The 24,213-nt window shown below is 42.8% G+C and overlaps 1 protein-coding gene and 1 pseudogene across 5 annotated transcripts in view; one reads left to right on the top strand and one right to left on the bottom strand.

The window, feature by feature from the left end:
- Positions 1–12,833, bottom strand: part of Ubp1 (upstream binding protein 1) — a 49,967-nt gene extending 37,134 nt beyond the window's left edge. The window contains exon 1 of one of the 5 annotated variants that reach the window (XM_052723078.1): positions 12,495–12,833. In XM_052723078.1, the coding sequence (XP_052579038.1) occupies positions 12,495–12,607 (113 nt within the window). In that variant the 5' untranslated portion in view covers positions 12,608–12,833. The remainder of the gene's footprint in view (positions 1–12,494) is intronic. The other 4 variants (XM_052723072.1, XM_052723104.1, XM_052723094.1 and 1 more) reach the window with 4 other exon arrangements.
- On the top strand, positions 1,035–8,887 carry LOC128100656 (high mobility group protein B1-like; annotated as a pseudogene).
- Positions 12,834–24,213: the final 11,380 nt, after the last annotated feature.

Raw genomic sequence — 24,213 nt, 5'->3', positions numbered from 1 at the left:
CACAAAGAAGCACTGAATAAAATAAAAACGGTGCTTAACAAATGCTCCTCCGAGAGGCCTGTTACAGCGGAAAACAAAGCTTTCGTCTAGTCCAAAACAATGACTCGAACAGCAAACTGGCAGCAGAAACAGTGGCTACTTTTCTCCCAGGAATAACCTGCATCCAGGGTCTTCTGGGACTGTCTGCACCTGTCAGCTTTGTGAGCAAGGCTGGCTGGCTCTGCTTGTGTTTAACAGAATCACTGAGTAGTGACAGTCATCTTTTAACAATGTATGATACCGTTATTTTTGGTATACTGATAGAGTCGTGCAACCATCACCAGTATCCAATTCCAGAACATTTTCCGCCTCAAAAAGAAAGTTCTTATCATTGTAATCTCAGCTCTTGGGAGATTCAATAGTTTGAGGCCAGTCTGGATTATTACAGTGAGATTTTCTTTTCTTTTTTTTCTGAGACAGGGTTTCTCTGTGTAGCCTTGGCTGTCCTAGAATTTGATCTGTAGACCAGGCTGGCTTCAAACTCAGAGATCCTCCTGCCTCTGCCTCCCGAGTGCTGGAATTAAAGGCCAATGAGATTTTGTTTAAGAAAAAAAAAAAGAGGGCTAGGAATGTAACTCAGTTGGTAGAATGTCTCAAAAAATGGGGGAGGTTGTGGCTCAACTGTAGAACACTTGCCTAGCATGTGCAAGGTCCTGGGTTCAATCCCTGGTAAAAGATGAGGGGAGAGCAGAACAGGGAATATTAGCGACCCCAGCACTGAAGCAAGATGACCCCAATTTGATGGTGGTCTAGACAGTGAGACCATATATCCCAAAAGAAAAAGATGGGACTGGAGAGATGCTCAGCGGTAAAGAGTACTTCTGGTTCTTGTAGAGGACCAGGGTTTGGTTCCCAGCATCCAGAGAGTGGCTGACTGCTGTCACACTCCTTCTGTGACTCTCTTTTACACACACACACACACACACACACACACACACACGCACACGCACACGCACACGCACACGCACACGCACACGCACACGCACACGCACACGCACACGCACACGCACACGGGGTGGGGGAGGGAAAGGAAGGAAGAGAGAGAGAAATAATTTTTTTTAATTTAAAAAAGAAAATGATGACAAAGTTCCAATCAACACAGCAAACATCAGAAATTAGGTCATTTTATTCCTCTAAACTCTCCATCAGCTTGCTTTCAACCAGGGTCCTAACAAAATCATGCAAAGCCCAGCCCACGGTGCTCCTCATCCTTACCAAATCCTGGCCGCATTGACCTCCCAACATGCCCTTTTCAGGGCTATTTGCTGGCTCTGCTCTTCTACAGGATGTCCAAGTAGCTTATTTCATATGAGTATTACAAGAGGCTTCCAAACACTCCCCCATTACTCTTGCTAATACAGAGATCTGATAAGTTTGTGCCCTCCCTAGCATAATCACACCCAAAGTTGTTTCTTTACTGTCATCTAATCAAAGCAGCCATATTTTACTAAATCAATAAAACACTTAATAATTCAGGATTTCCTATGTTAACCCGTATGAAAGTGCTAACACTCAGTGGTCTTTGTAATCTCACAAATGGAGAGTCTTTTGAGTATTAAAGAAAGACTCTTTTTACATTTATTTATTTTTATTTCATGTGTATGGGTGTTTTGCCTGCAGGAATGTCTGTGTACCATGTGCATGTCTGGTGCCCACAGAGGCTAGAAAAGGGCATCATATGCCCTGAAACTGGAGTTACAGGTAGTTGTGAGCCACCATGTGGGTTCTAGAAATGGAACTTGGGTCCTCTGAAAAAGCAGTCAGGGTGCTTAACCCCTGAGCCATTTCTTCAGCCCAGGACAGATTATTAAATTGAACTAAAACAAGTAAATTTCATCTTTTAAAACTGACAAATAAGTGCCGGGCTGTGGTGGTGCACGCCTTTAATCCCAGAACTCGGGAGGCAGAGGCAGGCAGATCTCTGTGAGTTGGAGGCCAACCTGGGCTACAGAGTGAGTTCCAGGAAAGGCACAAAGCTACACAGAGAAACCCTGTCTCGAAAAACAAAAAAACAAACAAACAAACAAATTTTAAAAAAGCAAGCAAGAAAGAAAGAAAGAAAGAAAGAGAAAGAGAATTTATTTAGTGTGCATGTATACATATACATGCATGAATTTTATATGCCCCACATTGACGCAGGAGCTCAAAGAAGCCAGAAGAGAGTGCTGGATCCTCTACATCTCAGAGTTATGAGTAGGTGGTTGTGAGCCACAGTGCAGGTCTTAGGAAATGAACCTTGGTCATCTACCAAGCAGCCCCAACATATATTCTTACAAGGACTTAAGAGCTAACTATCTTGTACGGAAAGAGGCTAAAATACAAGCAAAGTTCAGAAACTCTGAGCAAACCTGGAATGCAAAACAGCTTTTACCAAAGGCTGCCTTTCCAGTTTGAAGATAGAATCACAGAGCTACGTCATTATTTTGGCTACATTATGGGTCTAGAATGAGCCCCTCATCAAATGAACTGGATAGGAAAGAGTCTAAGAGCATGGATGAAGTAGAGCAAGCTTCTACAAGGATGCCTGCCTGTCACATTAATTTCTCCAGATGATCCAAGAAACTGCTAAATGTGGACTCAAGGTGGCTCTAGCCAGGCAGGAAGGCCTCCCAGAGTTTGACAAGCTAATGAAAAGTCACAGGCATCAAATTGTTCCATGTAATTCCTCAATGCCAAGATTCAAAAATACCAAGCATAAAAGGACAAACAAGACTCTAGGAATAAGAACCCAAAGCAAAAACAACAGATGGCTTAGCATCCAGTCCCAGACTCCTGTCTGCAGTACCCAGCACTTTTCGGTCTCTGCTGCAGAGGACAGAGGCCTCACAACCCTCACAGGAGACTTCCTACTAACTAGAATCTTGTTAGTTTGCGGCAAAGAGAAGCACGTGTGGGAGATTTCAGAGTGGGGCAGGGAAAGGCAAAGCAGGTAACACACAGGCTTCTAAGAGCTAGATGCTGAGCCAGCAGGAGCGAAGGGCACCACAGTCCTTCCCCAGCCCTCTCAGCACCTCTGCTGTGGAAGGTTTCACTAAGCTCCCTGTTACAAACAACTCATTGGCTTCCATTTTCCTAACTGGATACAGAAATGATCCAGACTTCAAACACTAGAATTATCAGACCCAAATTCTGAAATCATGCTTACCTAGTTTGAAAAAGTCTAGGAAGACCTGCAAGGAACAAGAGACTTTCAAGGAGAGCATACACATAGAATTCCAGAACAGGAAATTAACATGAGCCAAATTAAGAACTCCGGGCTGAATGGCAGCTCCAACTGTGACTGGAAAGTCAGGGAAATGGAATGGGAGAAAGAAGGTATCCATAAGACGGCAGGGGGGAGTGGAAACAGAGGGGAGCAGAGGAGAAAGACTGCAGTGGGTTGTTGTCATTGTTGGGTGGGGGGGCTCACTATGTAGCTCTGGCTGTCCTGGAACTCACTATGTAGACCAGGCTTGCCTCAGAGATCCACCTGCCTCAGCCTCTGAGTGCTGCACTTAAAGGCGTGTGCCCCACCTGGCCAAGACTGCAGATCACCATCTAGTTTCTAGAAGCAACAAGAGTGCTGCAGCTGGACACAGAGGAGGCATCCTGAGGCTGGGAAGCCATCTAGGAAAGTGTGGGGTGTAGGGTGGGCAGGAGCAAGGGCAAAAGGTCACTAACTACTAAGCAGCATAAAGCTAAGACTCAACTAGAATTGTGAGTCAAGCACAACTAAGATAATCTCAATATTCCCACGTACCTGAAAAAAATTACATGTACAAACATTTTTGCAAACATTCTCATTGAAAAAGAGCTAAAACCTCAAATCTAGAATTCACTCTGGGTGAATTTTACAAAACGTTTTTGTCTTTTTAAAAAATAATTTGTCTTTAATTTTATGGGCATTAGTGTTTGCCTGTATGTATGTCTGTGTGAGGGTGTTGGATCCCTGGGAACTGGAATTTCAGACAGTTGTAGGCTGCCATATGGGTGCTGGGAATTGACTTGGTCCTCTGGAATGAGCAGCCAGTGCTCTTAACAACTAAGCCATCTCTCCAGCCCCCATTTTTTCCTGTCTTGAGAGATGGTTTCATGTAACTCAGGACAGCCTGGAATTCACTCAGTAGCTAAGAATCGTCCTGAACAACCAATCCTCCTGCCTCCACTTCTAAGTACTAGGATTTCAGGTGTGTGTCATCATGCCTGGCTTCAACCTTTGAATAGATAATTCCACATGAGCTATAGCTCTAAGAAAAATGAACAAAGGGCAGTGAAACTGCTCATCTGGTAGAAGCACTTGTTGGCAAGCTGGGACCCACAAGGTAGAATGAAAGAATGGAATCCTGCAAGTTAGTCTTTAACCTCAACATGTGTGCTGTGCCAAGTACACACAACACATTCTCTCTCTCTCTCTCTCTCTCTCTCTCTCTCTCTCTCTCTCTCTCTCTCTCTCACACACACACACACACACACACTTTTTAATAAAATGCAATAAAAAGAGGGCTAGAGAGATGGCTTATGGTTAAGAACTTGTTACTCTTAAAGAGGACCTGGGTTTCGTTCCCAGCATCCACATGATGACATACACCATCCATAACCCCAGTTGCAGGAAATCTTATAATACCTTCTTCTGGCCCGCTTGGGCACCAAGCACAAACATGGTGCACATACACACAAACATGCAGGCAAACATTAACACACATATAAAATAAAATAAAACCTTTCAAAATATTTTTTTAAAAGAAAAGAAAGCTAAATAAAAAGCCAATCAGGATGGAGACAAACAATTTAGGAGAATTTAGAATTTAAATTTAAAATATAGAATTCACTATAAAATTAGTAAGATAACTAAGGATTCCTCCTTTTGGTGTCTCTAGCCAACATTTCATTGAAATCCTAGACATCTCACAAAGAGGGAGACAGAAAGAAATATAAGAACTACAGTCACCATTTAATGACACACTCTAGCTATGCAGAAAACCTGAGATCTTAATCATTCCTAGAATGAAATAAAATGATCAGAATGATAACAAGCGAGGGGGGGGGGCACAACAACAATAGAAGTTCTAACCAAGTCATGTGCCTCTACACAAGAATTGCACAAGTTTTAGGCCAGCCTGAGCTACATAGTGAATTTGAGGCCAGCATGGGCTATGGCATGGACTATATAAGGAAACCTCACTCAAAAAACAACACAAAACAACAAAAAGTGCAGGATTCTCAATCCACTTTCCTCCTGTTGAGATCCTACTCTTCTATGGGGAGACTGTTCAATTACTCTCAGTAGGATGTTTAAGAAGGTAACGGAAAGGACCAGAGGTCAATCCTAGTCTGAACCTGCAAACCTTAGCTGGCACTCGTTCAGAAACACTGCAGGCTACTCAACTTCTATGGGCTCGAATAAGTGGTGAAGCTGAGGGACAGATCTTACAAGTGTGTGACACAGGAGCAGACATCATTTTAACCTGAAAAGGTAGGATGACTCTGATCTAGATGCAGAAATGGTCTCCACATTGACACCATGAAGACTGGCAAGAGGACTCAGCAGGTAAGGGCTTGCTGACAGGCCTGACAACCTGAGTTCTAGTCCTGACACCCCTGGTGGAGGGAGAACACCCATTCCCAAAAGCTGTTTTCTGACCTTTACATCAAGCACATCCTGGGGTATGCACAAACACAATAAATAAATGTGATTTCAAACAGTTAACAAAGCAAGCCCATCATTCAAGGCAAAAAAAGTTGACAGTATGTTGCAGTAATAAAGTCTGAGCCTCCACCATGTGCAGGAGAGCGGTCTATATTAAAGAATACAACTTCTTGATACTGTGTAACTTGTCAAAATGTGTCAAAATGTCAACTGGCTATAGCAGCACACTCCTATAACCTAGCACTCTGAGGCAGGAGGATAGAGAGTTCCAGCCAAAAGGGCTACGTAAATAGACTGCCTCAAAACAAGAAACCCGGCAGTACATTTGAGCTCCATAGAGACAGCGCACGGGCAAGCAAGAGCCGGACGGGCACTGGGCTACTCACTGAGCGACTCTGTGCCTCTCGGAGGAAAATCAACTAAACATGGGCAAAGGAGATCCTAAAAAGCCGAGAGGCAAAATGTCCTCATATGCATTCTTTGTGAAAACTTGCCGGGAGGAACACAAGAAGCAGCACCCGGATGCTTCTGTCAACTTCTCAGAGTTCTCGAAGAAGTGCTTAGAAAGGTGGAAGACCATGTCTGTTAAAGAAAAGGGGAAATTTGAAGACATGGCAAAGGCTGACCAGGCTCATTATGAGAGAGAAATGAAAACATATATCCCCCCAAAGGGGAGACCAAAAAGAAGTTCAAGGACCCCAATGCACCCAAGAGGCTTCCTTCGGCCTTCTTGTTCTGAGTATCGCCCCAAAATCAAAGGAGAACACCCCGACTTGTCTATTGGTGATGTTGCAAAGAAACTGGGAGAGATGTGAGCAATACCGCTGAGGACGACAAGCAGCCCTGTGAGAAGAAGGCTGCCAAGCTGAAGGAGAAGTACGAAAAGGGTATTGCTGCCTACAGAGCTAAAGGAAAACCCGATGCAGTGAAGAAGGGGGTCGTCAAGGCTGAAAAGAGCAAGAAAAAGAAGGAAGAGGAAGATGAGGAGGAGGATGAAGAGGATGAGGAAGAGGAGGAAGAAGAGGAAGACCAAGAAGATGATGATGAATAAGTTGGTTCTAGCGCAGTTTTTTTTCTTGTCTATAAAGCATTTAACCCCCCTGTACACAACTCACTCCTTTTAAAGAAAAAAATTGAAACGTAAGGCTGTGTAAGATTTGTTTTTAAACTGTACAGTGTCTTTTTTTGTATAGTTAACACACTACCGAATGTGTCTTCAGATAGCCCTGTCCTGGTGGTGTTCTCAATAACCTCTAACCTTGCCTGGTACAGTCTGGGGGTTATAAATTGGCATGGAAATTTGAAGCAGGTTCTTGTTGGTGCACAGCACAAATTAGTTATATATGGGGACGGTAGGGTTTTTTGTTTTTGTTTTATCTATTTATTTTTTTCATCTTCAGTTGTCTCTGATGCAGCTTATACAAAGATAATTGTTCTGTTAACTGAATACCACTCTGTAATTGCAAAAAAAAATTGCAGCTGTTTTGTTGACATTCCGAATGCTTCTAAGTAAATACATTTTTTTAAAACAAACAAACAAAAAAAACTCCCAAGAAACCGAAAAAGCAAAACCAGAAAAGTACTGACATGTCATGGTTTTGGATTCTGCACACCAGCTAAGTTTTAGGAGACTATCACTAGACAGTGCAGTGGGTAAAAACATTTGCTGCCAATCCTGGCAACCTGAGTTTAATCTGCAGCATCTACTGACCAAAGCAAGCTGTCATCCGTCTCCACCCTAGAGCTGTGGTTCTCATTCTCTCTCTCTCTCTCTCTCTCTCTCTCTCTCTCTCTCTCTCTCTCTCTCTCACACACACACACACACACACACACACACACACACACACACACTAAATAAAGTTTTAAAATGTAACTTATTTTATGTGTATGGATGTTTTATCTGCATATGCCTGTGCCCCACATGCAAGCCTGGCGCTGGAGGAGGCCAGGAGAGGGCTGTGGATCCCCTGAGACTGGAGTTAAAGACAGTTGTGAGCTGCCATGTAGATGGTTAGACGTGAACCTGAGTCCTCTGGAAGAACAGCTAGTGAGTGCTCTTAACCACTGAACCATCTCTCCAAGCTACTAAGTTTTTTAAAAAGCAATCTACCACTTGTCAAATGTTGATATGTTCAAAGAATAATATCCACAACGATCTGAAAAAGCTATGTACATACACTAAATTAAGTACTTCTCTTTGTGAGGCTAATTTTCTTCATTTGTATTAGATAAGCAAGCCAGGCTGTGGTGGCACAAGACTTTGATCCCAGCACTGGGGAGGCAGAGGCAATTGGATCTCTGTTAGTTCGAGGCCAGCCTGGTCTACAAAATGAGTTCCCAATCAGCCAGAGCTGTTATATAGAGAAACTCTGTCTTGAAAAACCAACCAATCAATCAAAAAAACAAAAACAAAGTATCAGATAAGCAAGTCCAAGGGGAAAAGTTAAGTTTTACAAAATAGAAAATAAGAAATTTCATTCTTATGGCTAACTTTTCCATTTTGCAAAATAGCTTTTAGTAAAATAATAATAATACAAAGTGGTTTGTGGTTATAAATTAATAAGGGCTTTCTTTCTTTTTCTCTCTCTCTCTCTCTTTCTTTTGTCTCGTCATGTATCTCAAGATGGTCTAGAACTTGCTGCTATGAAGCCCAGAACAGCCTTGAATTTCTGATGTTCCTACCTACAATATTCCTAAGTGATGTATGTAACACTATGCCCGGTTTTAGGCAGTGCTCAGGACTGAACCCAGGGCTTCATGCATGCTAGGCAAGCACTCTACCAACTCAGCTAGCTCCACTCCCATCCTGGAATTGATATTGTAATAAAAAAAAAAAAATAAGATTTATGTATGACTTGGCTCATTTCAAAGGGAATCCGCACAGCTAGCTTACAAGTCTGGCTGCAGAACACATACCTGCAAAATGAGTGCCAGACCCTCCCCCAGAAAAAGAGAAGCAAAGGAAATACCAGAAATTTGCCTAAATATGTCCCCAATACCATTAGCCTACATTATTTAATAAAACACGTATAAGGTCAAGATCTGGAAAAAACAAACAAACCAACAAACAAAAAACCCACAATTCTCCAATTTTTTCAAGTTACTGTCCACAAAAGCTGTGGAAACGCCAGTGCGGTGGTGGCGCATGCCTTTAATCATCCCAGTACTTGGGAGGCAGAGCCAGGCGGATCTCTGTGAGTTCAAGGCCAGCCTGGTCTACAGAGTGAGATCCAGGACAGGCACCAAAACTACACAGAGAAACCCTGTCTGGGGGAGCGGCCGGGGGGGGGGGGGGGCTGTAGAAACTACCCCCTAAAATAGGTTTTAAGAATAAAATTGCATCCAGGTATGGTAGCACATGCCTTTAATCCCAGAGGTAGGTTGATCTCTGGGAATCTGAGGCCAGCCTGGTCTACACAGTGAGTTCTAGGACAACCAGGAGAAGCACCAAAACTACACAGAGAAATCTTGTCTCAAAAAAACCAAAAACGAAAAAAGAATAAAGAATAATATTGCAGTACTGGGAATTCAGAAGCCAATCTCAAATTTGAGATCAGTCTGGGCTACACTGTAAGCTCCAAGACAGTCTTTTTCTGAAAAAGGTCGAAAGGGCAGTAGATACAGCTCAATTGGTAGCATGCTTGGCTAGCTACCATGCACAAAGACCTGGGTTCAATCCCAGTACCATACAGACCAGGATGTGGTTCACACTTATAATCAAGCACTCTAGAAGTGGAGGCAGGATGACCAAAAGTTCAAAATCCTCAGCTACTCGGTGAGTTCAAGGCCAGTCTGGGCTAAATAAGATCCTTTCTCAAAATGAATGAATGAATGGGGAAGAGAAACAAAAAGTTCTAATACTTTGCCTAAACTGGCTATGGTGGCTTATTTCTATGATCCCAGCACTCAGGAATCTATTCAAGGCAAACCTAGGCTACATGGTGAGCTCCTGGACAACCTGGACTGCATAGTGAGACTGCATAGTGAGTCTCAACAAGAAAAGAAGAAAAAAGACCTTACCTAGTAAACTCTGATGGGTTAATGTCTTTCTGTATGCTGCGAATATGTGTTGCTCTGATTGGTTGATAAATAAAACACTGACTGGCCAGTAGCCAGGCAGGAAGTATAGGCGGGATAAACAAACAAGGAGAACTCTGGGAAGGCTATAACGCTGAGTCAGAAGATGCCAGCCCACTGTCCAGGGAGCAGCATGTAATGACACAAGGTAAAGCCACGGAAGATGTGGCAATATATAGATTAACAGAAATGGGCTGAGTTTTAAGTGTAAGACCTAATCTAATCAGTAGTTAGCCTGAGCTAATGGCCGAGTAGTTATAATTAATATAAGCCTCTGTGTGTTTACATGGGTCTGAGTGGACTTTACTTGGGCTGCAGACCAGGTGGTACACAGGAAAACTTTCAGTTACAAAACTCAAGGTCTTTGGTTCAATTCCCAGAGCCATAAAGTTAAGAGACAGAATGAATTTTATTTAAGACTCCCACAAATACAGTCTGAAGAAAAATGGAAAATGGCTTACACTCAATTAAAAAAAAAAAAAGAGCACAAGGGTGTCTTCAACATGTATGTGATAAAAGGACAACATGCAGAAGTCAGTAGTTTTCTCCTTCTATCATGTGTGTTCTAGGGCTAGAACGCATATCTGCAAGCTTGGTGGCAAATGCCTTTGCCTGCTGAGCCATCTCTGCAGCCCACCAAACCAATCAAGATTTTTCCAGTAAGTTCAAGTATACTTCTTAAGCTCTCTCTCTCTCTCTCTCTCTCTCTCTCTCTCTCTCTCTGTGTGTGTGTGTGTGTGTGTGTGTGAGAGAGAGAGAGAGAGAGAGAGAGACACACACACACACACACACACACACACACACACACACACACACACACAAAATAGGTACCCAGGCTGGACTCAAACTCAGATCATCTTCCCCGCAGCCTCCCAAGTGCTGAAATTACAGATGTGAGCCACCATCTCAGCCTTACTTTTTGAGCTTAATAGGTGAGAACAAATAACAAAAAGGTAAGGCTTGCTTCTGATCAGATTCCTATGCAGAACAAGCAGGCTGCTCAAGATAAATGGGGAGAGAGACAGCAAACCAAGGGAGGCCTATGGAAGACTAATGCCTCTCAGACTTGCTCAATTTCACAATGTCTTATACATGAAGATTTTAAATCAAGGGTCTTGAAGGCATAAGAGGCAAACTCCTCTTGATTTCTCAGAACCCAGTTGAATATGAACAAATAAACAAGCCCCCTCAAAAACTGCTATTGACTTTCAGACACATTGGGAATTTTAGACTAAATGACACCGCCAAAACTACAGAAGGAAACAGTTTTCCCAGTGTAGTGTCACTAATGAGAACACAAAGATGCCAGCACAACTTCAAGAATAAGGTCAAAGGAAGGATATCTCTAAGAATTGATTTCCTCTTCAGAGAAATAACGCAAAACACAAGTTAGCCAGTTGGCAAAATCACCAAAAATTTAAACAAACAAAAACAACAACAAAAAAACAAGCACAGTTCACAGAAGACCCTAGAAAGAAGGCAAGCTCTAGAAACTGCCAATAAGCAAGCTTTTCAGCAGCCCTGTCCGACTGAAAAACGAGGAGACACATGTGCTCTCAAGTGGCCAAGGGCACTCACTGGAGGAGGGCTTCCACAGGAAAGCCTCCTCTTCAGTACACCTCTCTAGGTGATCCCGAGGCTTTCAGTAGCTCAGTTTCCTCAACAACCAAGACAGCTGTTCTAGAAAACAATCCACCTCATTTAAAGCCCTCAAGTTATACAACTGGAGAGAAAGGAGGTGCCAAGTTTAGGGAGTCGAGCAGAGACCACACCAGGGTTAGATGCGAGTGACTTAATTCTCAGTTGAGCATGCTTTCCATCGCGCCTTCCCACTGTTCTGAGAGTTCTGTGTGAGGCAGAGCCAAGCCAAATTGCTTCAGGGATGAGCTTGGACTTCTCCAGACCAGCTACAACCCAGGTCATTTCTCATGGGGTATTAACGCTCCTGTCCTCCCCTGGGCGACAGGGAAACTAAGAGAGCTTCTAGAAGCTGCACTTCACACACCAGGCATTTTCTGAAAACAGAATATTATACTTAATTCACATCAGTTTCAAAGACCACTCCGTTTTTCACTTCATCGGTTAAACCATACCCTACACAAGTCATATTCCAATATCAAAACAAAGAGCTTCCGGGGCCACAAAGAATTCTTCAACTCTTTCGGGATAAGGCGAAGACATACTTGGCTCCTATCTGTTTCAACCTCTCCCAGTTATTCAAAATGGAACAGCTGCTGGTGCAGACTGCAGTGACTAAACTATTGTTTGTGGCACAATCTTAAAGCCCTCTGCAAGAGGAAAGAGCCTGAGGGGAGTCACTTTGAGACCGAAGAAACCAAGTCAAGGGCCCAGCTTCACTTTCACACAATCAGGAGACTACACAGCAAGTCAACGCGCTCGCTGGCCCTCGGGGCTACTTTCATTCACAATATAACTTACTATTATAATGTCTAGTGGCTGAAATGCAAAGGCCACCCTAAAAGGCACGGTAGGAAAGGCTACCGTGTTTTCCCATTACAAGCGGCGCCTTTTGTACAAGCCTACCCCAGCTAAAAAGACTCGGAAATCCAACGGAAAGGAAGTCTCCTTGCCCCTCTCACCCAATCTCAACAGCTAGAGCAGCTTCCCTGGGCTAGCGGCGGGGCCCACCTCCAGGCGCCCCCGCCGGGCTCCCAGGCCACGGAGCCACGCGGCAGGACCCCGACCCCGGGGCCCAGGCCCCACCGGGCGGAGGCAGCCGCGCGCCCCTTACCTCATGCTGTAGGCGCCGGCGCCCAGCTCCTGCCCGATGCCGGACAGGCTGGAGTCGAAGTCGTGCACCAGCCCGGACTCGATCACCTCGTCCATCTTGAGCACCCAGGCCATCTTCCAGCCTCGCCGCCGCCCCGCGCAGCGCGGCCTCCGGGTCCGGGGCGAAGGCGCCCGAGCTCCGCGGGCGCGTCCTGAGGGAGGGCGCGGGTGAAGCCTCCGGCAGCGCGGCGAGTGGTCACCAGCGGCGGCCCGGGACGCGGCCGAGACGAGAGCGGCCGAGGCCCAGCTGTCAGGGCACAGCGCGCCGGCCAGCAGCTGCAGCGGGAGCGACCGGGCCGCGGGCCGCGCCGCCCTCCCGCGGCCGCCGGCCCAGCGCCTCATGCGGCCGCCCGCCCCCGGCGCCGCTCCCGCGGCCGCCGCCCGCCCCGCCCCACAGCCCCGGCTCGCATCCTCCCGGCACGCCCGTCACCCACACCCGGGCCGCGCCCCCCCTCCCCCGGCCCTCTGCCCGCCCGCCCAGGCTCCAGCGCCCCTTCGCCCCGGCCAACCCCGCCGCCGCCGCTCCGCCGGCCCGGACGCAGCTTCGAGGCGACTCCAGCTCCAGCTCGCTCGCCGCTTCCGCCTCCTCCTCCGGCCCCGCCCCGGCCCCGCCCCCGCGGCCGCTCCCCTCCCAGGCCCGCCCCGCGCGGCCCCGCGCCTCTCAGCGGCACAAGCGCCTGGGCCGAGCGGAGCTGCCCGGCCCCCACGGCGTCGCTGCCTGGCGGCGGAAGAGGCGTGACCAGAGGGGCGGCTCGGCTGACTGTCAGGTCTTCTGGCAAGTCACGGCGAAGCGGCGGGACTTGACTCCCGTGAGCCTCTGCGCACTCGGCTGCGCCACCAATCAAAACGATCTTCCCGTCGGGAGGACTCCGGGACTAAATTGGCTGCCATAAGAAAGAGCTCATTGGCTCGCACTAGAGGAAGTGGTTCCGGGTCCTACTTCCGTCGATGCGGGAAAGTACCTCTTCGCCGGCTTTTCTCTCCACTGCAGAGAAAAGCTGCGACATCTCGTCTGAGGAGTTAAATTCGATCCTGTTGTGCAGAAAATCTTAACTGGCAGGAGAATCAGTCAGTCAGCTCTCCCTAAAAGGCTGCCCGAAGCCTTACCCCCTCAACTCAACAAGGTTGAGGAGTCAAACTTCAATCCCCGCACTTGGGAGGCAGAAGCAGGCTGATCTGAGTCCGAGGTCAGCTTCATCTACTTAGGGAGCTCCAGCCAAGCCAAGGTTACGTGGTGTGGTCCTGTCTCAAACAGAACAAACAAATTGAAATTTACAGAACCCAGACCATCTGCTGACTTTAAGATGGCATAAGAATGTGTGACACCCTCCTTAATCCTTAGTCTTGTACCCTAACACAAAGCATGTAAATTGCTGTGGGGGTTAACTTGAAGGAAACGAAATGTTTTTCTAAAGAAAACAAGAGGCCAGGGCTGGGGGGAGATGACTCAGTGGTTAAGATCACTGGCTGCTTTCCAGAGGACCCAGGTTCAATTCTCAGCACACACACACGGCAGCTTACAAATGTCTGTAACTCCTGTTCCAGGGGATATGACACTCACACCAGTGCACATTAAAATAAAATTAAAGAAAAGAAAACAGAAGGTCATATAGTTCAGGTAACATGCAGACAAAGGAAAAAAAACGGAGGTAACCACAGCAGAAAACGAAGGCTGCACTCAGCATGGAGGCTTCCTACCCATTGCCAGGTGCCTCCTTTTACTTCCCACTGAAGGTCTTCTGTGTCTGGTTATCCCTAAACATGAAGCTTTGAGAATTGCTCCCCACTCCCCACCCCCACTTATCAGGGCTGACCTTTGATGAGTATTTCTTTTCAACAAAATACTGTCTCCAAAGTACTGGATTTGAGTAGTGAGCAGGTGGAAGTGGGTCCAGCAACATGGATTAGCTAGGTCTATTATTAACTGTTGGAAAGTACAGAGGAAAATAAGGGGAGGGGTAATTCTCTGATTCTTAGGATGAATATAATTGTGCAAACTATTATCCCATCTCTTTAACCAATCTATGCACTAAAAAAGTACTCAAACATATGTAGAAGCAGAGCCTCTGAAATCTAAGAAAACAGTTTCCAACATCTAAGGTTAGGGCCAAGAGTGGTAGTGCATGCTTTCCATCCCTGCACTTCGGAGGCCGAGGCAGGTGAAGCTCTCTGAGTTCATGGCCAGCCTGGTCTACAGAGTGAGCTTCAGGCCAGCCAAGGCTACATAGTGAGACCCTGTCTCAAAACAGCAGCAACTCTTGGGTTAGTTCAGCTCATAGTTCTACCGAAAGACCAGGAGACAAATTAGTGGAACAAATTAGACTTATTCAAGACCATACCCAAGGAAAATAAGAAGCTTTTCTCTGTAAAATGTTTGTCTTTGGAAGCAGGGCAGGAGGGTTCATGCATGTAATCCCAGCGCCAGGGAGCTGACACAAGAGAATCACAGTTAGTTTGAGGCCAATGTGGGCTACAGACTGAGTTATAAATTCACACCTGGCTCAAAAAAAGGTGTGTGTGGAGGGGGGTTCGGGTCGGTTGGAGAGATGGCTCAACAGTTAAAAGATGCTCTCTTGATGCTCTCCCATAGAACCTGAGTTTGGTTCCCAGTATCCACGTCATGTAGTTCATAACTGAAACTCAGTTCCAGAGGATCCAGAACCCTCCTCTGACCTCTGTAGGCAGCTGCACTCATGCATACATACACATAATCAAAAATTTAAATCTTTTTCTGAAAGAAAAATGTTCAAGGTCAATCTTGTCCGTCTCAAAAATAAAAATCTACCTTGGGGGAGGGGGTTAGGAGTGTGAGGACTTTGACAGGACACTGGGTTACTGTTACTGTGAGGTAACTGGTGGGAAATCCCAGGCTGCATGGAGCCTTCTCTGCAATACTGTCCCTCTCCTTTTCTTTAAAAGTTTGGACCTGAGACCTAGGCCTCCGAGGGCAGCCCCTGCATTTTCTCTTCAAACACATTACTTTTCTGCAAGTCAGTTCATGAGCCAAGGATGGAGGGTGCTTATAGGGGCCTCGACTGAGATTTAGAGAGCCCTGTGGAAAGGATGGTCGTTAAAAGATTAGGGGAAGGAGTAGAGAAGGAGGCAGCTGCAGGAGCAAGAAATCTCTACCCCAAAAGTTGGGAAAACATAGGTTGTTTTACCTTGATTCCAACTTTAGAGATAGCTCCTGGACTGAGAGTACAAGAGATATTTAGAAGACACTTTTGCTGAGAGAGAGAGAATGTTTATGCCTGTCTCTTTGTCTTTCAGGAGAGATTTTTACACATTTCTTATAGGAGAGATTAGAGCTGAGATAATGATAGGTCAGTGATTTGTGGGACCATACCATGACTGGTACTGATTAGATTACACACTTCTTGCCCTCTATTATACCAAAACCTCTGTTATTACCCTTGAATATGGAGTGGGTCAACTTCACTGGAACACTTCATTTGGTCCTCTTCATAATGTGGTCACATTGAATATATCTCTACCTCTATCACTTGTCTATTTTTTTTTACCACTACCTAGCTTATTCTTTTATTTTTGAGATTACAATTGCACCTTTTCCTCCCTCCAAACGTTTCCCTAAACCATTCTTCCTTTCTTTCAAATTCATGACCTCTTTTTCCATTATTGTTACATGCATATATGTATATATATGTGTATATATATATATATATATATATATATATATATATATACATATTCCTAAATACATAAGAACAACCTGCTCAGTCTGTATGTTACTTGTATGTATCTTTTCATGGCTGACCATTTGGAATTGGTTAACCAATTGACGTGCTCTTTCCTGGGGAAGACTATTTTTCCTGCTCTCAGCCTTCCTTCGTTGTCTGTAGTTCTTTATGTAGGATAAGGCCTCTTGGTCTTGCCCTGATCCATGTTAGCATATCTATTGTTGTTGTCCTTGTTCAGCTCATGTTTAGGCAGTCATGTTGGTGAGACTTTATGGAAGCGGCTTCTGACCTTACTAGGAAACACAGCCTCACAGTAAACGCCTCCATCCTTTGGCTCTTACAAGCTCAGTCCCCTCTCCAGCAATGCTCCTTGAGCCTTAGGTGCAGGCGTTGTATTGTAAATGTCTGTCCAGGAGTCATATTTTAAATGTATCCATTGGGACTGGGGATGATCCACAGTTCTGCATTTTGATTGGTTGTGGTTTTCTGTAATAGTCTCCATCTGCAAAGGGGAGTTTCCATGATAAGGGGTGAGGACTACATTTATCTGTGAGTATAAGGACAATTAGTGGACTATGGTTAGAGACAATGCTGGTTTAATAAATTGGTGGTTGTGGGTTCTCCTCTAAGGTCCATGGCCTCGTTAGCTGAGGGTAGTTGGCTAGGTTCCAGTGCTAGGCATGATTTCCTTCTTGTGCAGCAGGTTTTAAGTCCAAGTAGAGAGTGATGGGTTACCACCAAGGTGTGTGTGCCACTACTACATCCTTAGGGGTATCATGTCACCATGGTCATTGTTGTGGGTTGTGTGTGTCAAGCTGGTTAGGACTGTTGATTTCTTTCCACTTTTTGAAGACGCATGGCACCTTCTGGTACCATAAAAGCTAGTCTCAGGAAAAAGACATTCAGGTCAGGTCCAGCTCAGGAGCTTTTAGGCCCTGCAAATGAAGTGCATGGTGTCTTCAGCAACAGGGACTAACTTTCCACCTCTAGGGAGCAAAACAGGGCAACAGTAATAGCCTGTAATGTTTTAACAATTTCTTAGATGACTGTGGCCAACAACTCAAAAGAGAGTTTCTCAAATCTGGTGTTGGAATTCTTGTTAGATAGTCTTTGGCTCTAGGAGGGAGCACTGTCAGCGCAGATGAGAAAATTTCATTTAAACTGTATGTGTATATGTATATACAAACTTATGTGTACTGTTTTTAACATAATTTTTTATTAATTCTTTGAGAATTTCACATCATGCACCCCAATCCCTCTCATTTCCCAGTTCCTCCATATCTGCCCCTCACCACTGTATTGGCCTCCCCAAAAGAAAGTTAAAAAAAACATGAATTCAAAACAACAACATAAAAAACCCTAAAACCACTTTGTTCCTCCATCTTTCCCACCTCTCCAATACCTATTCACTTTTCTTAGTGGCACTGGGATCTGTGGTGTGTCATGGAGTATATCCTTTTGTCCTCTTTGCTTTACATGCAAATGTTCATTGTAATGAGTTGTTGGTCTGGTTTAAGGCCTCTGGTTTCTGGTACACTATCAACACTGGACCCTTACTGTAACACAAATCTTAAAAGGTCTTATTAATAAAAAACCCAGAGCCAGATATTGGGGTGAAAATTGAAAGGTCTGAGAAACAGAACAAGCCAGCCATGTTCTTACCTCTATGAAATCCTCAGCCTCAAGAGGGTGAGTTCCTGTTTCCTCATGCCTTATATACCTCTCTCTGCCTGGCCATGTCACTTTTTGGGATCAAAGGCATGTGTGCTTTCCAGTACTGGGATTAAAGGTGTATGCCACCACTGCCAGTCTCTGTTCCCAATATGGCCTTGAACTCACAGAGATCCAGATGGATCTCTGCCTTCCCAGTGATAAGATTAAGGGTCAGTGCCACCACTGTCTGGCCTCTGTGTCTAGTCTACTTGCTGGCTCTGTCCTCTGATCCCCAGGATAGCTTTATTGGGGTACACACTATATCACTACATTTCCCCCTTTTTTGTCTAAAATAATAAAAGAAGGTTATAATTAATATAAGAAAAAATATATACAACAAGTATATACAATATATACAATCAAGAATTATATTAGGGGTTGGTGATTTAGCTCAGTGGTAGAGCGCTTGCCTAGCAAGCGTAAGGCCCTTGGTTTGGTCCTCAGCTCTGGAAAAAAAAAGAATTATATTAATAATGTCCAATCCATTAACATTTGACAGATTCAGAGAAAATACTCCATTATTTATCCCATTTAGGTCAGTCCAAAGTGTTGTACTATTCACTTTCTATCGTAACTTGTATTACCAACCAAAAATATCTTTTGATGTCTTTCAATCTTAGATACTTTACACACCTTTATCACAAAAAGATTTCTTTTCTGATTTTTTTTTTGTTTTTTTGAGACAGGGTTTCTCTGTGTAGCTTTGCACCTTTCCTGGATCTCGCGCTGTAGCCCAGGCTGGCCTCGAACTCACAGAGATCCGCCTGGCTCTGCCTCCCGAGTGCTGGGATTAAAGGCATGCACCACCACCTCCCGGCCTTTTCTGGATTTGTTAACAAGGAAAACTATAACTATCTAATCTTCAACTCCTTCAGAGACCCGAGAAGGAAATAATATTAACTGAGTAAGCAGGAAGTGCAGACAAGTGACTTTCAAAAAATGTGAGAAATGACAGAAATATCTGGCTGCTTGGACAGTCACCCAAGGTTCCTCTGCAATGTTGGAGCATCCATCTTTGGCCTACAGGCCTAGCATATCTGACAGACTCATCTGTGAAGCAGGATTTTCTAGAGGGCCTTCCTACCTTGTCCTGGCAAGGTTTGGCAATCCTTTCTTTTGTGTTCTGCTTGTCCATTTTGGACAGCATACTGTCAGCAGTTGAGGCAAGGGCATTTTCTTCCCAGTGGCTAACTTTTGACACAATGAAAGTAAACTCCATATTGAGTTTCTTTGATGCCCATCATCCTCTCTGAAGTAGTTTGGTGCTTCCGGGAGCAGACATGTCTTATTGTCATAAAAAAAGAAAAAAAACTACATTATTAAAATATCTTAAATGCCATATTCTGTAGATCTCTGAAGTGTCTGAAGATGACCTATATCTAAGATATATCTCTGTTTGATCTTAAAAACATACCTAACATAACTACAAGTTTGACTGTAATGACTTACTACTAACATTCATTTCTTTATATCCTAATTAGTTGGTAATAATAACTTTCAAGGACTAGTAATTTGCATTACATTGTTAAATGAAAATGAACTGTATAGGTACTCCTTGAACAAGGTTAGAAATATATGTACAGTATTTTCTAACAAAATAAATCTCAAATTTGTGTCAATATACATAATTTGTATACAATGTACAAAAATCCAACCCAATGTAAAATATTTAAAACTAGTAGTTGCTTTTTAAAAGTAGATTCAATAATCTACATTTTTTTGAAATAAAATTTATACTTTAAGAAAAGTTTTAAAGAGTCAAAATAAAACCAAAGAATTATGAGATTAGTGGCAATAGAATAGTCCTTTGATTTTAGATTTTCTTCTGCTCCATATCAGGTGGCTCTTCTGACATGAGACAGAGATTTTTGCATTTTCTTTTAACAAGCATGCTTAGGTTTAGAGAAGGAGAGAACCATGCTCCAACTCCAAAGGAAGATTTAATTTTTAATTGAACTGGGACTATGTAAAGACCATTTGCATTATTTGTCTGTAGAGATCAGCAGAAACAAACATTTAGGAAGAGTTTAGAACATTTTTCCTGTTAGACATGTGATATACCAATAGGCAAATTTACTCTTTTTCTTTGGACATTTTTTTTTCTGGATGATGTGTCCTTTTTTTCAGATGTCTCATTTGACCAGCGGTCTTTTAATTCCTTAGCCTTCATTCTTCTGAAAGACAAGAACAAAAACCCTTCCCCAACCCTAACTTTGGGGAGATTCCCTTGGCAAGTTATATCTGATTAAATGAAAAGCATTCGTTAATGGTATAAGTTAGTTTAAATTGAATGGTCATGCTGGTTGATGAACTATCACCTCTTCTAATTAAGAGGTCTCTCTTGTTCGAATCAGACCTTTATCAATTTGGATGATAACCATAGCTTTTCTTCCTCCTGAGGAAACAAAAGCAAAACCTTGTCCCCAGTGTAACACATTGTATCCTGGTTTCCCTTCTGAGGTGTCAGTGCATCCTTAAAGTATGCAGGCTGATTTAATTCTGTAGTTTTTTCTGTTATCCAATGTCTCTCCACAGCTGTTGTTCCTTTCTCATTAGCACTGAGAAAATTCAAAGTTAATAGAGCATTATGTAATCTATTTCTGGGGGGTCTTTATCACCCCTTTCTGTTTATTTAGCATATCCTTTAGAGTTCAATTTGATCTTTCTATGACTGTGCCCTGTGGGATTACGTGGTATACCTGTAATATGTTTTGTATGGTAATAAGCAAAAAACTGTTTCATTTTACCAGAGACATATGCTGGAGCATTGTCAGTTTTAATTTGTGCAGGTATACCCATAATGGCCATAACTTTTAACAAATGTGTGATTATAGAATCAGCTTTTTTAGAACTCAAAGCAGTTGCACATTGAAATACTGAATAAGTATCAATGGTGTGGTGTACATATTTCAAATTTCCAAATTCTACAAAATGAAACACATTCGTTTGCCAGATTTCATTCCTCTGAGTACCCTTTGGGTTACATCCTGCTGGTAGTGGAGTTTGATTGTAAAAAACAAAACAAAACAAAACAAAACAAAAACAAAAAAACCAAGTAGGACATTTCCTTATAATTTTCTTGGCTTTTTGCCAGGTTATGGAAAAATCCTTTTTAAAACCTTACTATTGACATGATTTTTTTTTATGAAACTCTGAGGCCTCCAGAACATTTCCTATCAATCTCGTCATTTCCTTGTGCTAGAGGGCCTGGCAGACCCATATGGGATTGGATATGAATTATACATAAGGGATGATTTCTATTCCTGATTATATCTTATAACTGAATAAATAATGAAGTTAATTTTGACTCATCAGGGAAAAATTCAGCAGTTTCAATATGTAAGACCACTCTTTCAGCATACTGAGAGTCAGTAACTATGTTGAGAGGTTCCAAAAAATCCATTAATACCATCAGAATGGCATATAATTCCTATTTTGGGACCGAATTATATGGACTTTTTACCACTTTACTTAAATTTTCTGATTTGTAACCTGCCTTTCATTGTTTGTTTGCATTTGTATAAAATGTGTGAGCTCCAGATATGGGTATTTCCCATACTATGTGAGGCAAAATCCAATCGGCTCTCTTTATAAGTTCAATTGTATTGCTTTTGGGATATTTGTTGATAACCTCTCCCAAAAAAATCACAGCTCTTTGCTGAGATTCACTTTCTGTCCATAATTTGTCAATTTCATCCTTAGTTAAAGGTACTATAATTTCTTTGTAAATGACTCAATTTTCTTTCCTACTTCTTCAATTCTGTCCTAAACATAAAAGGCTGCCATGTGGCATAAAATTATGGTGTGGTCATCATATAAAGTTTATCTTTGTATGTTAGTATAATTGCCTTCTCCAAGAAGTAGATCTTGGGAAATTCCCACACCTCTAGCCCTATATCATTGTTCAATTGTCTTAGCCTCCTTTCCACCAGGTCCTCCATTGTAATTTTGGACCAGCTTTGAGGACAGCTGTAACAAAATCTTTCCAGTCTTGAGGGATAACTCTATTACAAGTTTACCATGAGTTTAACATCTGCTTTACAAATGTAGACTGCATACCATATGAGACTAGAGCTTCCTTGAATCTCTTCAAATCTAATATTTGCACAGGAGTCCAATCAGCTTGTACACAGCCTTGAGCATTTGGCAGTTCCTGTAAGGGTACTGGATAGATTAAGGTTGGCTGTTTGAGAACCTTAGGCTGTTTGTAACTGTATAATGCAAAGCTGAGATTAGTTCACCTTTAAATTGTTCTGTCTGGGTCTGAATTTCTCTATGATTTGTTTTAACAAGTTTTTCTAAAACTTTTATCTTGGCACTCATATTAATCAACTTTTTAAATGATAAAACAAAAATGATCAAGCAAATAATACTTGTAATTCACGTTATATAAAGTCCATCAACATTAATTATCCTCTCATTTAATTGTTCCACTTTCAGGTCACCTAATGTGTTATTAAACAGAGACCAAATTCCCTCCATTGTAAAAATGCTTTCCATTTTTTAATGTGGGGAAAGTTCTCTTTTAACTAATTCCTCCCTTCAAGAAATTATAATTGACTTAACAAATCTGATGATGATGATTCAGATGATGGTGTGGCAGTAGCCCAAGGACGGGGCTCAGAGAAAGCCAAAGGGAAGAAACTAGAGAGCCAGCTGTTTGTACAAGGGAATGTGCAAAAGCAGCTAATTCTGGGATGTTTGGAGCTTAAGCCTGGGGAGTTTGCTACAGAGAGGCTGCAACAGAAACTTAGCCAGCAGGTTAGGGACTACTGACCCAGGCATGGTAGAGATTCCGGCCACGTGTAGCTCTGGCCTGAGCCTCAGGCAAGTGGCCAAGGAGACACCATAAAGTGAATATTTTGCCAAACTTCTATAACGAACAAAGCCCCAAATTAAAAATACAAATAAATGATGTTCTCATTGAAGGTCTTATAGACATAGGTGTGGATGTAATAATAATTGCACCAGAATCTTGGCATCCAAATTGTCCTCTTTAGGAGGTTAATGTTCAGCTTTTAGCGATTGGAACATTATCTTAGGTAAAACCAAGTGCAAGATGTGTCGAATATATAGGGCCAGAAGGGCAGAGAGAAAATTAATTTATGGGGATGAGATTTGTTTCAGCAATGAGATACCCAGATTATCATTCCTCCAATCTCAAAAACAAACGATAAATTAATGTATGTTTCTGGGAAAAATATTAGAAGGTATTATAAAGAACAGTCACTGATCATTCTGGTTGTACAAGAACAGGGCACAAGAGCAGCTGATCTTTCAAAGACACCAACAGCCCTACCTTTAAAGTGGTTAGCAAACAAACATGTATGGGTTCAGCAATGGCCTATAACATCAGAGGAACTGTAGGTCTTAGAACAGCTGGTACAGGAGCAGATAAATGCTCAGCATATTGAAGAAACCACCAGCACTTGGAATTCTCTTGTATTTATTATTAAAAAGAAATCTGGAAAATGGAGGAAGGTGACAGATTTAAGAGATGTTAATAAGGTGATTCAGCCAATGTACTCTCTACAATCTGGAATTCCTTTGCCTACTCTGTTACCTAAAGGATGGCCTCTTATAGTTATCAATTTAAAAGACTGTTTCTTCACTATACCTTTACAAGAAAAAGAGAGAAAAATTTGCCTTCATAGTACCTACTTATAATAATTCTCAGTGTATTAAGAGATATTAATGGAAGGTTCTTCCACAGGGAATGTTAATAGCCCAACACTGTGCCAATATTTTGTATGACTGCTGTTGGAAATGATACATAAGCAATTTCCTGAATTTATAGTTTACCATTACATGGACGACATCTTACTAGCTGATTCAAATGTAAATACTTTAGAATGTTTGAAGAAGTAAAGAAAATTTTGCATTTTGGGGGATTACAAATTGCTCCTGAAAAGATACAAAGAGGAGATTCTATTAATTATTTAGGATATAAAATAGATCTACAAAAAATTAGACCCCAAAAGGTGCAAATTAGTAGAGATTGATTGCAGACTCTTAATGACTTTCAAAGTTTCCTAGGAGATATTTCTAGTCGACGGCCCACTATTGGGGTAAAAAACAATGAACTAAATAATTTGTCCAAAACCTTAAATGTTGACAAGGACTTGAATAGTCCAAGAGAATTATCAGCTGAAGCTGAGAGAGAATTGGCTTTGGTGGAAAAAAAAAACACTACAGGATGCACACGTGGATCATTTGGATCCAGAGCTTGATTGCATTCTGGTTATTTTACCCTCTATGCATTCTCCTATG

Source organism: Peromyscus californicus, unplaced genomic scaffold (assembly GCF_007827085.1).
Source record: "Peromyscus californicus insignis strain IS unplaced genomic scaffold, ASM782708v3 Scaffold_11__1_contigs__length_118956290, whole genome shotgun sequence".
NCBI lineage: Eukaryota > Metazoa > Chordata > Mammalia > Rodentia > Cricetidae > Peromyscus > Peromyscus californicus.
The sequence above is the reverse complement of the archived record's forward strand: the minus strand, read 5'-3'. Positions and strand labels throughout refer to the sequence as shown.